The following is a 16,636-nucleotide window of genomic DNA, read 5'->3' as shown; positions in this document are numbered from 1 at the left end:
ACTAAAAGAGAGCTCAGAGTAAATACCTTCTATCACTTACATGAATTTGTTATGGATATTATTCAAACTCTCTTGAGATGTTGTTATTTTTATCCGTCAGATTTTGTGAATGATTTTGTGTTGATCACAAGGGATTGAATGATCTCTGCTTCTCTCCAGAGGGCCTATTACAGTGAAAATCAGAACCCTGAAGGAAGCTGTGGAGAAGGCTGCAGATGTGAACAAATTGTCTCCCTCTAGTGTCCTCTCCCCTCTGCTTCGTCTTTGCTCGTCTTATAAAGCACCTCTCTCTCAGACTGCAGGGAGAGGGCCAGACTGAAACATGCATAATTGACAGGCCTATTTCAGGAATTAGCCACCCACCAAACTGCAGTCTACCTGCTCTTTCATCATCCCTTGAACAACTCACCATCCTCTAAAAAGTCTATTTCAGCCATGTAGCACTACTTAATTGTAAACTGAAGAATTTAATTTAATTCTCCTCATCATTGATTTGAATGTTTCCCCACGGATGGCTGTGTAAAAACCTTGTTGACTGATCATGATGTGCGAGGATGACTGGAAATGCGTACCTTTGTTACCACATAGAGAAACTGTTTGAAGTCAGATCAGTAGGAAGGATGTTCTGGTGATGAGTGATTTCTCTCTCCCCCATTATGCTGTCTCTAACTACGCAGATGAGTTAATTAAGCTGTGCCAGAGGCTACGCACTAGCATTCCAGGTAGATGGGCCACTGTGATACTCAGACATCCACATTATTAAAAATGAAACTGCAATATTGACTTTTGAAACATCTAAAACACATAAGACTCCTCTGTGATTGCAAATTATGCTTGCAAATTTCCAAAAATACAGTATTCCCCTGTTGCACCAAGTGCCCAAAAGCACCTCAAGGTACCACAGAATAACCTGTGGAGCCCCAAAGGATCACAATGCATTCATCAGAGTATGACAAAACACCCAAGGTACCTCAAGGTATGCAAAGCAAATCCCAAAATACTGCACAAGCACACGATGCAACACAGGTTTTTCCAGAATTAACCGCATGAATTTCTGTTCCACCGCTGCAAATCCGAACGACTTTATCTGCATTTTTTTGACCTCAATGACCCACACAGTGAGGCTCTTTTAGACCAATCAGGCTCCAACTCAAATGGATGATGACGACATCATTTACCTGCTCCACTGGGCTGGGAGATAAGCTCATGCCCCTGCTGCTCCTTGGAATTTTCTGGCTGCTGTTTGCAAGACTCCAGAGAGGGCTGGGTGTTACAGATGACGACGAGTGGCATTAAAGCGCCGTGAGGAGCCATCCTATCACCTGTACAGTCAGCACTGGGGAGAAAGATGTGCACGTGATGGCCTTTTGGAGAGCTTTGTCAAGACACAGAGGGAAATAGCACACCCTCTCCCTGTAGAGAAACTGAACGTCAAGTCAAGTAAGTGGTTGAACATTATTAGATTTATCACTGTTCTAATGGGAGCTTGGTTTTAAGCACGTCATTCCTAAATCTTTAACTTTCTTTTAAGCCCATGTTGCTGAAATCTTTCTCAGTACATCTTTGCACCATGTTCTCTGAGTATTTTTGGCTTATCATGCAAATTTACAGTACACACTCAAGATTTCCACATCAAAACAGTGTTCAAACACTCTCATGCATGCACGACAGCTGCAATCGTTGCTGCTATTCAGATGCACAATAAGCCTATGGACCACAAGCCCGAAGAACTCTTGTAACCAGTTTTATTTACTTTCACTGAGTTTGCTGCCTTTTTGAAAAATCTTCCAGAGGCTAAGAATGGTAAGCAGGCCTCTCTGGACACACCAGTTAAGTGGTGCTTTCTGTCTTCTGGCTCATTCTTTGTTTTCTACAAGCCTTTTCTCTCTCTTTTCATTTTTAATGTCCCCCCCCCCCCCCCCCCCCAAACTGGCTGCCATCATACATTTTCTCAGTTGCCAACCTCTTCCTATTCTGCAACCACTGACCTTAACGCTGACCTTGTGTTGTCTGTGCCATTGAGACGAGAGCAAGAGATACCATATCCATAGCCCCCACCCCACCCCCTCCCTCTCCCCGGCCCCCCACCCCACCCCTCCACTATGCTGCAGGGCAGAATTTTGCCTGTCTCATCAGTCTTCCGGCTGCTGGAGTACGCCTTGTTATTTCTCTCAGATTCCTACACATTTTGCTTTTCAGCTGATCACTGCCCTGGACTGGAAAACATTGCTCTTGGCTCAAAAAAAAAAAAAAAAAAAAGATGGTGAGCCTTGGCATATAGACCCGAGCTGTCAATACAGATTAGGTTTATCAGATAAACTTTATCTTCAGCATTTGAGCTGCGTCCTTTTTGGTTGGGTACCAACCTAATTCTGGGTTACAACTGATATTGTGATGTGGGCCTTAGAGGAGGTCGAAATTGCCAGCCACTTGTTTTAGTCACAAGCAGGCTGCGGTGGCCTTTTCGAGGCACTGCTGCTGTGTGTATCACCGTGTGCATTAGCTGTGGTCTGTCACAGTGGTCCAAGATAATGGGTGTTAGGTTTAGGTTTACATTATGCCTGTAGGTTGCTGGTTATCCTCAGGAAAAGGTTTCCCTGTAATGGGCCTTGTCCTTCATCCTTTGTCTTTTTTGTGTCCTTTTTTGGTGTTTGAGAATGGTGCATTTGTTTAAAATCTTTACATCAGTGGTATTAAAGTTTTCTATTCTTGTCCTGTCAGAAGCTGAGATAGTGTCAGTAATTTCAAATATTTAGCTCCAGAAGGAGGTTCAGCAGAAGAAGCACATGTCATAGCTGTTTACACATTCTCAAAACTAGTGAGATTATTTCAAAGAGGTCCTTGAGAATAGTCTTTGACAAGGACATGTTGTGTCCTGGTGAAGAGCACTGTCTCTCTAATAATCATTTCTGACTGCCATGTTTTGGGATAAACATTCATTTTTGTCACTTGACCACAAGAGGGCACTTAGAGCACATGTAATCATAAAAGGAAATGTCATTTGTGTTTACATGACTTAAAATGAAAAGCCTCTGGCATTCCTTTCAGGAGGGTTGAGTTGAAAGTCGACCTCAGGTTCACCACCTGCACTGACCTCCTGACCTTTCTTACTGTACAGAGGAACTGTATGACTTCCACAGGCTGCAGTGAGAAGAGCAGCTGACATGCTGCTCTGTTTTCTGGACTGCCTTTTGGTTCTGTGTACAGTGTCAGAAAAAGAAGTTCAATTGCAGAGTAACAAGAAGAATCTTTTAGCTTGGTGGTGAGCCAGCTCTGTAAGCTGTGCTCTTCAAAAACAGAAGAGAAAATTGTCTTTTTCTGCAACAATGATGTACAAAGTAAAAAAAATAAAAAATAAAAAAAATAAATAAATAAATCTTTTTACACACTCACAATGATCGCCTGCAGATAGTAACGTACTACGTGTTCTATAAACCTTTACGTATGCCATTGTCTGAACAAGTGATGGATGAAGCTGATGGGGAATTAAATGTATGAGAACACAAGAGGGCAGTGGGGTCGCCGGCTACAAAGAAGTAACATCGAGGGCGAGTCTTATTGAGTATGGCTGAAAGAAGGGAGGCATCTCACTCAAAACAAGCCCGGGTGGAGAGATGAAGAGGGGAGGCATGGCAGCAGTAAATGATGCTGGCTGTCTCCACCTTGTCAGTTATCAGCAGAAGCCAGAGGAGAAATCTGACATTACTTTGTGTTGTCCACAGAGAAAATAATTGGCTTGCAGGCCAGCTCACCAACACATACAGTACTTGGAAGAGAAAGTTCTGCAGCTAAAGGGACACAGAAAGTAAAAAAAAAAAAGTAAAATGATCTCAATAAAACACAAATACTGCAATAGAATCAGAATCTCACTTGTACTTTGTCCTCACTTTGTCTTTTCATGCCTCATAAATTAGGGTTTATAGTGGATAAAACTACTCCTGCTTCTGGATAATGCTGCATACTGGCAGAAATTTAAACGGCAAAAGAATGAACTCAATAGAATCATTGTTTAATAAGTAATAATTGATTAAATGAAAATGTGGGGTCTAAACTGAGAATTGAGGAGGAGAAATGGAAACCACGTTAACTTTGTTTGAGCCTTGAGTCATATTTATAAATAACCAGCACACTAACCACATGTTTCTGTCTGTTTGGCTTCTGTCTCTGAGCTATAAATATGTAGAGCTTATTCAGCAGGTGTTTGACTTAGCAGAATGAAGGCGGGTGTGTTGGTGTCTGACTTTTATTATATTTTTTTATTCAGTCAATCTAAAGAATGATAGATTTTTCTTTGCTGAATCATCGCACTGTACAGTTGATCCAGGTGTATTGTGTTTATTTTTTCACAATATTTATACAGAGGAATGTTTGTTTTTTTTTGTGCTATTCAGGTATCGTCCAAGGCCCAACTGGCATTACATCAGATGTTTATCATTCACTGTGTGGGTGGTGACAGTGACTCCATATTGCTTTGTCTAGGCTGTGCCTGGCTGAACCACAGGGTCACCTCTTCACAGGCTCTCACTTCCCTGTGTCACATGGTGCCACGGGGGAGCTGCGGTTTCTCTGTCACAGGTGCATGTGAGACTTTCTCACTTCTCTTCAAGGCATCGGTAAAGGTAGTATAGAGAGGGTGCACTTCTTGGATTGTCTCTGTTTCACAAAGTATTTCTGCATAAAGTAAAAAAAAAAAAAAAAAAAAAAAAAAAACTCTTGGACATGACGTTTCAGAGTGATTACTCAATGACCAACCGATAAGACTGGGTTTGTTCTGGCCAGTTTCCAGTTGTGATTAACTGTGAGGCAAAGGCCTGACTTGAATAAATGTTGTTGTGCTTGTGGTGAACCTTCCCTTGATAAATACATTTAAAAACAAACCTTTGTCTGCTAATTAAATCTGAATAAGTCACTGTTTGATGAGTTTGATTTTTATAACCTTGTTGATGATGCAGATGCAGTTGTTGAATACTAAAAGTAAAATTGCAGTCTGTCAGGCTTCTCCCCTGAGACTTGATCACTGTGAACAGTTTCAAATCAAAACCTCCAGTCAGCAGTGTAGAATGGTATAAAGAAAAGAAAAGCAATCATCAAAAGGTGCAAATAACTCAGCACATTTTATTTAACTTTACAGAAATCATCTCAGAGAGGTATCCAAAAGTAAAGTGACTCTGTCTTCTTCTTCAGCTTATCAAATGCAGCTTGCTGCAATGCATCTCTCACTATTTTGACACCTAATGTGAATGGATTACAGAAAAGTTAAATCTGTAGGCTGCAGGCACATCGCCGCCATTTCCGCTTAATGCAATCAAGATTTGAATATCTTAACATTTCACATAAATAACCTGAAAATGTCTGCGCTTTAAAGCTCTGCAGCACTATACCAGCAGGTTAGCATTCCTGGGACGTTCAATCACCATGCAGATAATTTTCACGAGCGTCACTGAATCATGAAGGACACTTAAGTCTGAGATGTGATCAAAATACACAAGCAGCACCCTGGCACCCAGAGTTTGCCGAAGATAGTGACACAACATTGTCCGTTTGTTTGCCCTCTGCTCCACGGAGTCTGTGCTGTTTTCCATTATGTGCATGTCATGACTACTTTCTTGCATCACAATGTCCCCAGAAAAGGCTGCTCCTCTTGTGAGTGATATGATTTGTTACATGAAACAAGCGAGGCAGGCATCAAGGACATGTGGTAAAAAAAAAAAAATAATAAAAATAGGCAGAGGAGTCAAGAGGAGTAAATTAGAAAACTGGCATTTGTGAATGACTGAGAAAACACCAGTTAAATTCTGCCAACAGCTGTAGAAAAATAGGAAAAATTTAAATTAAAGATACAAGATAATTCTTGGGCTATAAGATGCACCAGGAAGCAACTCAGTCAACATTGAAGTTAACAGACTGTGGTGGCGGATGAACACCAAACCACACTCAGTTACATAAAGAACTGGTCCCTGAATGTATAGTGCCATCATGTGCCTAGCTATATGTATTACAATGTTTTTTTTTTTTTTTTTTAAATCAGTGGCATCTGAGGGGAGGCCTGTAAAAAGCATTTATTAGAAAAGTTAAAGCATTATTTTTTGAAAAGTAGCATCATCTCATACTCAGCATAGCAGGAGTTATGAAATTTATCCTAGAGCCTGTAATTTCTATTGCAAATGGTCTTTTTTGCTAGGGAGGGTTGATAATATACAAACATAACAGTTCTACAACAAAAGTGTTGTGTATGTGCTGCAAATCGATACGCCAACTTAACACTGAGCCCCCCCCCCCACATCTCTCTCTCAGAGGATATGTGGCAGAATGAAAGACAGAAGCCCCAGGTTGTGGAGGAAAGGCAGTGAGGAGCAGATAACAAGAGTCGGGCTGCTGTTGCTGATGCCCCTGGAGTGGGACTGATTCTGCCTCCTCACACTCCTGGTGCGAAGCGTGGTCGTTTTCTTTGTTTGGATGGAGGGGCCCTCCGTTGTGAAGAACCGGTCTGTGGCCAGCGTCACATCAGCCCCGGCGGGCGTTTTGGCGACAATGCTTATGTCAGGAAAAGGGGAAGTGTCTGTGGTGAGGGGTGAATCAGTGGGTGAGTCTTCCTTCATGCCAGGAATGAGATGACGATCAGAGTGGGGCATGTGATCAGCAGCAGCTGGGCTTGCAAACTCAGAGAGGTGATTAACAGTCAGGAGTGGATCTGTGCTTCTGGGTGGCATGGTGGAGATGGGTGTGGCTGTGAAGGGGTGCTGCTGCGTGTGCAGAGTCTGCTTCGGTGTGTGTGGGGTGCTTAACAGAGCAGAAACGGACAGGTACCACCACCCAGTGACACTGGCCCCAGGGGGCACAGGGCTCAGGTCCTGGGCACTCGCAGCCAGGGGGGGCAGGTTGTAGGAGGCGAAGTGCCACCCTCCGGTCCTGTTGGGGCGCACCCCTCCGCAGACTGGCTGGGTATGGCAGGGGCATCCCAGGACACGGGCAGGGGTTTGCTGAGTCCAGGACACTAAGTAGCTGATGTCAGCGTAAAGGTGACAGGCCCAAGGGTTGTCATCCAGAGTGATGACTCTAAGAGATGTCATCTTGTCAAAGACTCCAAAGGGCAGGGTGGAAAAGCGGTTAGCATGCAGGTAGAAGTGAGTTAATCTGGGTAGCCGGTCCAGAGAGCCTGGCAGTACCTTCACAAGCAAGTTGTGGGACAGGTCAATAGCCTCTAGGTGCATGGGCATGTTGGTGGGCAAGGTCCAGAAGTGATTGTGACTTAGGTTGAGGATGCACAAATTGGTCAGCGTATTGTTGATGAAGATCACCCGCTCCAGCTTGTTGTTGGAGAGGTCAAGCGTTCGCAGATTCCACTGGTAGACCGTATCGTTCTTGTCCAGCAACTGGAGGCGGTTGGAGGCGGCGTGGAGCTGCCAGAGGGAGCGAGGCAAGCCGGCGGGCAGGTGGCTCAGCCGGTTGTGAGACAAATCGAGGAGGCGGAGGTGGGTGTACGCCGTGAGCTGGCCATCCAGGTCATGAAATCGATTGTGGGACAAGTTGAGGGAGCGCATGTTGTGCTGCAAACCGTCGGGCAGCTGTCTCAGACCTCTCCAGGAGCAGTCTACCTCCCTGTGGCTGCGGCTGCAGGAACACATGGAGGGACACACGGCTAGGACTTGCAATCCCAGCAACAATACAAGCAGCAGTCCCAGAATGGCCTCATTAGGAGAAAGCTTCAGGAGCACATGCCTGCTGAAAGAAAGACAGGGAAGGACAAGAACATTAGTGTTAATCTTACACACAATCCCTTACAATGTGAAAGCAAAAGTGATACATGCAGTGAACAAAGGACACAAACACTTGCTACTTGAAGAAGCATAACTGCAGAGGGCTGTGCTGAATAAAACTGGTTTCTTTATAGCTCCACCCTCTGCAAGAATCTCTCTCTTTTCTCAGAAACACACACATCCTTTATGCACATGCATGCCATTTCTAGACACACTGTGTACGTCCAAAGTTCGCTGCACATCACTGCATCGCTTGCAGGTTCACACATTAACATTACATACCAAACTGACTCCCCTAATTATGCAGGTGTGTTTAAAAGATGCTGTAGCAGTGTCTTTTACACTATATGCTCCATTAGTCGTGGGTTGATATGTGTCCTTTCCTGTAAGTGGTAAACATTTGAGCTGATCTGTAAGAGTCTATTCACATTAATATCATACATCACAGAGGATGAGGAATCCCTGTAGTCATTTGCCTTGGCATCAGTTTGCATGTTCAGTCATCAGTGGTTGTCAGTGCAGTCAGTCCTGTGCTCTCAGAGGAGGAAAACTAGCTCAATAGATGGGTTTTATTATTGACTCCACAGAGAACTCATGCATCAGCTGCTCCAAAGGCAGGCAAAAAAAAAAAAAAAAAAAAAAAAAAAAAACACAGCCAGGAGTGCTACACTGCTGAAACTGCAGTATACTGTATGTGATACTGAGGGTGCAGCAGAGTGTGTGTGTTAAAAAAAAAATCTTTAAATTTCTCCATAACTTACCTTCTCATCTTATCATTCCAGTCACTTTTCTCTGCTCCTTTCTGCTGACCAGCCCCTCTTCCCTCTCCTCTCCTGCTTTCCAGCTGCTGTTCTGCTGAAGGTGATTTTTTTTTGTATTTTTTTAATGCCTGAATGACCCTTGCTCACTTGTCCGGTGCAGGTTTTTTAGAGATTTTTCCCCCCCTCCCCACACAAACACACACACACACGCACACCTCACTGCCCTTGCAGTTCGGTCCTTTTGTCCCTCTTTGGAGAAGCGGGAGTTGATATTGCCTCTTATATGGATCTTTTGGGTTAGCGCGATCAGGCACTGCAGGCTCTGGATTTACCCTGTGCTTGTTGGGAGTGAGAGATGGGAGGGGTGGGGTGTCGGTGGGGCTGGAGGAGGGGGGAAGTATTAGGAGGGGGGTGGGGGGTTAAGGAGAAATGGAGCGCATAACGGAGGACTCCCTGCATACAAGGCTGCTTCAAAGGAAACTCCTCAATCCCTTTTAAACCCGGTAGCTTTTCCAGATTTAATTCTGCATTTAAAGCGACAGCTATTGTCCTGCTTAGATTAATTCACTGATTTTGCTCCTGTTTGCATTCAAAACAAATTAAACTCTTATCAGTTATCACCTGAATCAATATCATCCCTCTCTAAAGCATCTCTTTGCAAAGTAATACTGTGCTGTGATTGGCTGTTGTTTTCCCTGTGTAAATTTAGAGGCTGCCTCAAGATTTATTGCAGAGGACTCTCCTCCACTGCAGCTTCCTACCTGTCATCAGCAATACAGGCAACGCTCCATTCTACACTGCATTGCTGTACTTCCAGCACACAATAATACCTCAGGGGACAGATCAGAACTGATACAGATGTTAATGAGGGTTTCAACAAAATAATGTCCTATCACTGCAGATTCCTGATTTATGCAACCACAGCAGCTGAGAGTCCGTGTTCTTTTGTGTTCATTTTTGCCTTTCCAGGCTTGTCATGTTAGTTGTTAGTCATGTTTGTTACTTCCTCACCCACCTCTCTCTGTACTTTTTCTCTCTTGTCCCTCAGCTCAGCAGCACAGGCTGTGCGAGGGAAAACCATTCAGACTCTTTTAATGAAAGGTGCACATCCATGACGACGTCACAGGCAAGTAGATGGACAAATATCTGCACAGGGCGGCGGAAACAACCCCATATTGGTTTTTTCAAAAGGTTTTTTGTGGGGCTTTGTCAGTTCTGGCCGAGGTGAAAGAGAGCGTTCTTTCTGAGTTGAGTGGCACTGCCCGGAAGAAGCACAGTCTCTGCTTGCTAATCAAGCAGACCTCTCTCACTCTCTCTCATACACACCCACACACACACACACAAACACTCATTACACAGCCACAACTAAAAGGGAACTAACTGGTAATCAAATCAAGACTAGGGTTACAATGGGTGTTTTATTTCTGTGGTTGCTTCATATGTTTATACATCATAAATGCTGTGAATCATGTACAAAAAGTATTTAAGATATAAATTCAACTGCACAAAAGTGTATTATAATATTAAAATATTTTAATATTCAAAACACAGAAGTTAGACTGATATACAGTATCAAACAATTGTTGTCAACCAGAAATACTCACTGCTCGTTGTGACAGATTCAGCAACAAACACACACACGCACACTTCAAATTACTGTAAAAGCAAGCTGCTGAGAAAAAAAAAGTATGCTTTATTTACAGTCAAGTGGTTGTAAAACTATGGAGAAGTGAAGGCAGTCACTCAGGAAACTCTGGAACACACATGCAGGCACAACTCTACACTGCATCCTTTGGTTCCCCTGTGCCCTCAGAGGAAGGGGCAGCCACAGCCTCAGTGGGCTGGGAGTCAGCGTCATCATCTTGTGGCTTTGAGGAGGATGAATTTTCCACAGGTGTCTCGTTCTTGTTCGCATCCGCTGAAGCCTCCTCACTGTTGGCAGCAGCTCCCACCTCCTTCTTGTTCTCCTCCTCTGTTTGTCCGTCCTCCTTTACCTTCCCTTCTTCTTCCTTGGTGGTACTGTCAGTCTCGGCCTCCTTCGTTTGGTTGAGGTCAGCCATTAACATGCTGGTCTCTTTAGCTTCTGTCTCTGACTTGTCTTTGTTCTTCTTGGCCATTCCCACCCAGTATTCGGAGCCGCTGATCAGGTCTGCGCTGCTGCTCAGCATCTTGAGGCGCCTGCTCAACTGACACACCTTGCATGCCAGCATCAAAGTACAGAGGAGCAGAATAACACAGGCTATGATCAGCCCACCAGCCACCATGAGCACTGTGAACCATTCCTTTCTGTAAAACACAGCTAAAGATGAGGCAGTGGTAGCAGTGGTGGCAGGGGTGGCAGTGGTAGCAGTGGTGGCAGGGGTGGCAGGGTGATATGGGCCAGATGAAGGTGAAGTGCTACTGCTCCTGGTGTCAGCTGTCTCAGTGCTCGCAGAGCTGTTCACGCCGCCTGCAGCAGTGGGTGTAGAAGCTGCAGTGTTGTTTTCTTGAAGTCTACTTTCTGCTGAATGCATTTGTGGAGTTTGGGAATCACTATTGTCTTCACCAGTATTAACCTGTACATTGCCTTGAACTCCACACAACAGGGCACCCAGGATTCCTATGCAGTACAGTAGGGGGAGGAGGCCATTCATGTTGGTATCTGAGAAGGCAGGGGAATGACAGCTGTGTTTAAAAAATTTCTAATAATTAAAAAGAGTATATAAAAAAAGAGTATATAGTATGTCTATGGTTAGTTAGTTAGTGATGTTAGTTAACTTAATCCATCGCAGGGAGTAATGCGTTGACTTTGAAGTTTTTGTTACCTTTTGTACATGTGGATTAATCTGAAAAGTATGCAGGCCTAAAAGACCTATGTACAGGAGGAAGGTCTGAAACTTGATAGCTTCTTACCTTTAAAAAGCTATAAAAAAAATAGTCTGGCTGACTAACAAGGATAGAATGTATTTTTTTTTTTTACAAAAATAACACTGAGTGGAAAGCACCTCTCTGTGTAATGCATTATCTACACAGAACTCAAGCAAGATCATTTCATTACATCCTGAAGTGAAACTGGCATTTAAATATCTATAACACTATAGCATGGTTCAGAGAATGGTCAGCAGCAGAGTAGTCATTTATGCACTACCAGTCAAAACTTTTAGAGCATCCCCATCCCGTACACCACTAGTTGGTCATGGATTCATCCTACAGCAAGATAATGAGCCAAAATATTCGAAGAAAAGAACCAGACGATGGCTTCACACAATGGAAGACGGACACAGTCTCTAGATTTAAACCACATCGGACTGGTTTTAGATGAACGGGACAGAGGGAGAAAGCAAAGCAGCCCACAAATGCAAATTAATTTTCTGAGCAATATTTGATTTTCATTGAAGAAAAAATGTGTGTTCAGCTGCTGAATAAATCAAAAATTTAGATTAAATTTCAGTCAACATTATTCATTTTAAAAAATAATTATTTATTTGTTATATGCTTAAATTTCAGAGTAAACTGAGACATTATACAATGTAAATTTCAGTAACAACTGAAAAATTTTGAAAAGTTGTGGTAAACCTTCTGTGTATATGTTGTCTGAAAAACCAGTATGATCGTTTTTGTTTGAAACTATACTGAAAGTGTGGGTTAAATATTTTTAGTTTTCTCTCTAAATTACTGTCTTTCTTTTTGATCTTATGTTTTGTTGTATCCAAAATGAGGAAGTGAATCTTTTCAAATTTATCGCACAGTTACATTTACAGTTACTGTTATTGTGTTTACTGTACGATTTCAAAATACATTTCTGAATACATACATACATTGTGATTTTATGTTCCTGAAACTGAAGTTAACTGATGTTAAATCCTAAAACATATCTTTTGAAAAGGCTGTTATTTTATTATAGTCAAAAAATAGAAAAGAAAAAAAAAAAGAGCAGATTTTTGTCAGCAGAATTTAAGACAGAACCATTCAACAAAACTAACTTTAAATACAGGCATTAACTCTTATTTCCTCATTTGTATCCTAAAAAAGATGTTCACACTATTGTTCTTTAATCCATTTGTCAGTCTTTTACAGGTTTTTCAAAATAAAAGAATGTAGTAAAAACTGCAGTCACTTACACTGTTGGTGGTCTCGATTCAAGATGCCAGAAGAATAGGGTCTTGTATGCATAGATATTGTGCTGCAGGTAGCGAGAGATGACTGATGTGTAAATGAACTCTGACAGAATGACAGTAATTGAAATCAATGGAATACTCGTGGCTGTCTCGCTCTTACTTCTCCATTTGGTCTATTATCAGAAGCGGAAGTGGTTTTGGTGTTCTGTTCAAGGCTGTGGTTGATCACGAAGACATCTGTGGGGTTCAAGACTATAAAAAGTTGTCGATAAATGCTCACAGAGACGCTCGCTTAAAGTGCAAGCATTCTAACTTGAGCTATTTTATTTGAAGTTATTGGCAGTAAAATACAGAGAAACTTGCATGTCTGTCTTCATCTGTGTCATCTACATATTTTAGTCCAAGCCACAATACCCACAGAGGACCAACTGATACCACGTGTAATGAAAATAACGTGATGTGTGTGCATGAAGGTCACATCTAGAAATACGTAAGAAGCCATGTTTAACATCATGCCTTCTCATATCGTACTGTGGAAAAACTTTAGGCACTTCAGATGTTTTTACTCTTATCCTTCATCAGGACCATCAGGGGAGGTGTCTGATCAGTCCCAGATTAAATCTGCAGCAGGACAGTGAGTCCAAACACACAGTGAACATCATAAAGAACTGTCCTTGGAGACCAGAACAGGGAATCATGCAGTAGATGGTCTGACCCCCACAGAGCACTGATCTCAATATCACAGAGTCAGTCTGGGATTACATGAAGAGACAGAAGACACTGAGACAGCCTGAATCTACAGAGGAACGGAGGCAACTTCTCCAAGATGCTGGAACAAATCACCTAAGTGCAGGTGTACTGAGGAGAACTGGAGCTGTTTTAAAGGCAAAGGAAAAGGAGGGGTGGGGTGTGATAGGAAAAACTGATATTTATATTTTTCTCTGTTTACTGCACTGTGCATAGTTTAAGTAAAATGACAAATATCTGTAGCCTGTGGAATTAGATACTACACAGGACACATTTACTTCATGGGTTCGTGTAGCTTGAATTTAATGGCTGACCACCTCTGAACAGGTCAATTCTGACTGGGTGTAGCATCCAAAATGCTAAGACAGCAGCACTTAAATCATCATTAAAATATAAACAGATAATATCTTCTACATATTTTGTACAGGAATATTCTACCACATCTATGTGTATTTACCTACTACTTTACACTACAGGATATCAGGACGTCCACTTTGCAAATCTTTCAGTTGATTGCACGTAAGCAGGAAGTAAAGTCTTGACGCACATGGCAGGTGTATCGATGATGTTACTCAATACTTCCATCTTGTGACCAAAGTTCGCTCCAACAAGTGCCTGTGCCAGCGCACTTACAAGCTAGCAAATGTTTATCTACATTACCTGCACCTGAGCAGTGTTACTCTCAAAAGAAAACAACAAATAACGCATAAATAACCATTTGACTTTGAGAACCAAACCTAAGTGGAAAATTATATCTGGATATATTCACCACTCGGCTACATATTAATTTGCATTGATTGCAAAATCATTCATTTTATGCAGTTCCCCTTCTTGTTTCCAGAAACTGCACGTTTGTGTTTCCTGTGTAATTTCTGCAGTGTGTCTGCACCTGCACATGTACACATTTAGAGTGAAATGCTTGATATGGCTCTGCTGCCTCATCCCAACCCATGTTCCACTACGGTCATTTATTTATTTTGACACTAATACAAAGACCGTGAAGTGTGAGTGTTCCTGCTGCTCAGCCTGTGGTCAAATATTAGTTTATCAGCATCACAATCCAAAAGAACTGTTGGTAAATCATGAAAATGAGATGAACACCAATTTCCTCAGGGTAAAAGTGTTCATGCTGGTTTAATTTTTTCCACACAAATCTGTGCTGCTAGTATTGGATGGTATCTAGTTATTCTGATTCAGACAGAAGGACAGTGGCAAGGTTATAAGTGTACAAGGCAAATGTAACAGGCAGTGTTAGAAATTAGTGATATGCTATTAAGTTGATATGCTGTTCTAATACACTACATAAATTCCTTTATTTACTCTCTCTTTTATCACACATTGTCACATATATATTACATGTGTGTGTGTGTGTGTGTATATATATATATATATATATGTGTGTGTGTGTGTGTGTATATATATATATATATATATATATATATATATATATATATATATATATATATATATATATATATATATATTGGGTTGGGATATATAACTTTATAAATTAAAGTCATAGAGAACATTTCTAAAAAAAAAATCCAGTGGGCATGCAAATTCAAAATCGACCCATATAAGATGCTGAGTGGTAATTCTGCTTCTATCCTGGGGGCAGAGGAGGAAAGCATCAAGTTAAATATGTGCTAGAGGAAGTGAGAACAGAAGGAACACAGATGACTTAATCTCAGAAGCTGCACACACCTTCCCTTGAGTGATGGAAAGTCCCATTAGTCAGTAATGCCAATTTTAGCATACTGTATTTGCTCTCACAGCAAATGTGCATGTGTACATGCAGTTTTTTTTTTTTTTTTGGTCTCATCTCTACCTTCACCCCACTATAAATTACTGACTTGGTGGATGTGATGGTGGACAGCCTCATTAAGGACAATCCCAAGGTCATCAATTGATGGCTGACAGTTGTAGTTGTAGGCTCAGCAAATGTCAGAATGGTCTCCTGGAAGCTCTCTCTCTCTCTCACTGTGTGTGTGTGTGTGTGTGTCTCTCTCTCTCTCAGGTTTCATAGCCAAATTGTGGTGACATAATGTGTGATGGCTCGCGTGAGAACTTGAAGGCCGCCACAGCTGTAACCATGTCTGATATATGTGGTTGTTCACACACAAGTTTCCCTTAAACACTGTTAAATCCTCAGATTCACAATTTGGTAATAGAACTGACAAAAGCTGATTGACATTCAGGAAAGAGAGGACATTCTGTGCCTCTCAGAGAAGGAAACTGTTTCCCTTCACCAAATGCTGGTCATGTGATCCAGTACCAGTTGGAGTCAAAGAGCTTTTAGATGCAGTGGAGGATACAAGGCCCTTTCTTTTCAGCTGGATTGATACCAGTATTCGGAATCAATTCATCATTCTTATTAGTCAAAGCCACACTTTAGGATGCAGCCTTACTGATAACAGGTTTCAAGGTCTGAATGCAAGCAGTATTTCTCATTTAACCGACAGCTCCCAAGGCCTCATATTATAAACTTTTGATCGATTCATCACTGAAGAGCTGCCTAAGCAGAAAGGTGGAAAAACAAGGCAAACAGTTTTTCTCTGAAGCTTATAAAGCACTGTCTGTGCCAACAGTCCATACTGCTCTGCTATAGATTACAACCATGGATATTAATGTGGATTAATACAACGTCCAGGCTTGATTTGGGCAGTTTATGTGGAAGCAGTGTTACTTTACAGCAGTATAACAGGGTTGAACCAGATAACGTACTGTTATCCATAGAAATTCAAGTGCTGTTTGGATTTAGGAGATGGTAGCTCATTTTCACATACGCTGAATCAGATGTTCTTGGTTACAGAACGATGACTCTTGCACACCTAAATATTATATACTACACAATTTTTTTTTTTTTTTAAAGCATACCATGCCACAAAAAGATCTTACTGTAAGAACTTAGCGTAAAATGTGCTCAAATGGATTAAAAGCAGCACTGCCTTTCAGTTTTGGTTCAGAATAGAAAGACTCTGTTGGGTCTTTATGCCACCTAGAGGCAAAGTGGGATTTTGATCATTATGCAGCTGTTTTACATTATACAGCTTTTACATAACCTGCACCTCTAATGAGCATGTGGCTTCATTATTGAGCCTAGAAAGAGTTTTTCTTTTCTTTCTTTGAGTTTCTGTTTGTATGGGCTCAACACACCATATTAGAGTGGTGGTGGTGGTAGGGGCTTTTTTTATTCTCCTGAGACAACAACCAGCCTGTTTTCACCCATTTAACCACTTCCCTGATGAAACGCCTGACACACCCCATTGACTGG

The 16,636-nt window shown here is 41.9% G+C and overlaps 2 protein-coding genes across 3 annotated transcripts; both read right to left on the bottom strand.

Annotated features, from left to right (window-relative positions):
* Positions 1 to 5,095: 5,095 nt before the first annotated feature.
* LOC108893127 (oligodendrocyte-myelin glycoprotein) lies at positions 5,096 to 8,850 on the bottom strand. Of its 2 annotated transcripts, none has more exons than XM_018690963.2 (2): positions 8,519 to 8,850; positions 5,096 to 7,722 (listed from the first exon to the last, which is right to left on the bottom strand). In XM_018690963.2, exons 1-2 carry the CDS (start codon positions 8,524 to 8,526, stop codon positions 6,291 to 6,293), a joined length of 1,440 nt encoding a protein of 479 aa, XP_018546479.1. In that variant the 5' UTR covers positions 8,527 to 8,850; the 3' UTR covers positions 5,096 to 6,290. The 2 variants fall into 2 exon arrangements, with proteins under 2 accessions (XP_018546479.1, XP_018546480.1); XM_018690964.2 differs by having other exon boundaries at positions 5,096 to 7,719.
* Positions 8,851 to 9,917: 1,067 nt separating this feature from the next.
* LOC108893229 (uncharacterized) lies at positions 9,918 to 12,778 on the bottom strand. The gene is made up of 2 exons (XM_018691110.2): positions 12,619 to 12,778; positions 9,918 to 11,159 (listed from the first exon to the last, which is right to left on the bottom strand). The coding sequence occupies exons 1-2, from the start codon at positions 12,668 to 12,670 to the stop codon at positions 10,297 to 10,299; spliced, it is 915 nt and encodes a 304-aa protein (XP_018546626.1). The 5' UTR covers positions 12,671 to 12,778; the 3' UTR covers positions 9,918 to 10,296.
* Positions 12,779 to 16,636: the final 3,858 nt, after the last annotated feature.

Source organism: Lates calcarifer, linkage group LG20 (assembly GCF_001640805.2).
Source record: "Lates calcarifer isolate ASB-BC8 linkage group LG20, TLL_Latcal_v3, whole genome shotgun sequence".
Classification (NCBI taxonomy): Eukaryota; Metazoa; Chordata; class Actinopteri; family Centropomidae; genus Lates; species Lates calcarifer.
The sequence above is the reverse complement of the archived record's forward strand: the minus strand, read 5'-3'. Positions and strand labels throughout refer to the sequence as shown.

Bases quoted from the DNA above. Each gene is read 5' to 3' on its own strand.
- LOC108893229 (XM_018691110.2), bottom strand. From the start codon at position 12,670: ATGCATACAAGACCCTATTCTTCTGGCATCTTGAATCGAGACCACCAA. The intron at 11,160-12,618 runs GTAAGTGACTGC...CTGCCTTCTCAG, and splicing joins GAATCGAGACCACCAACAGT to ATACCAACATGAATGGCCTC.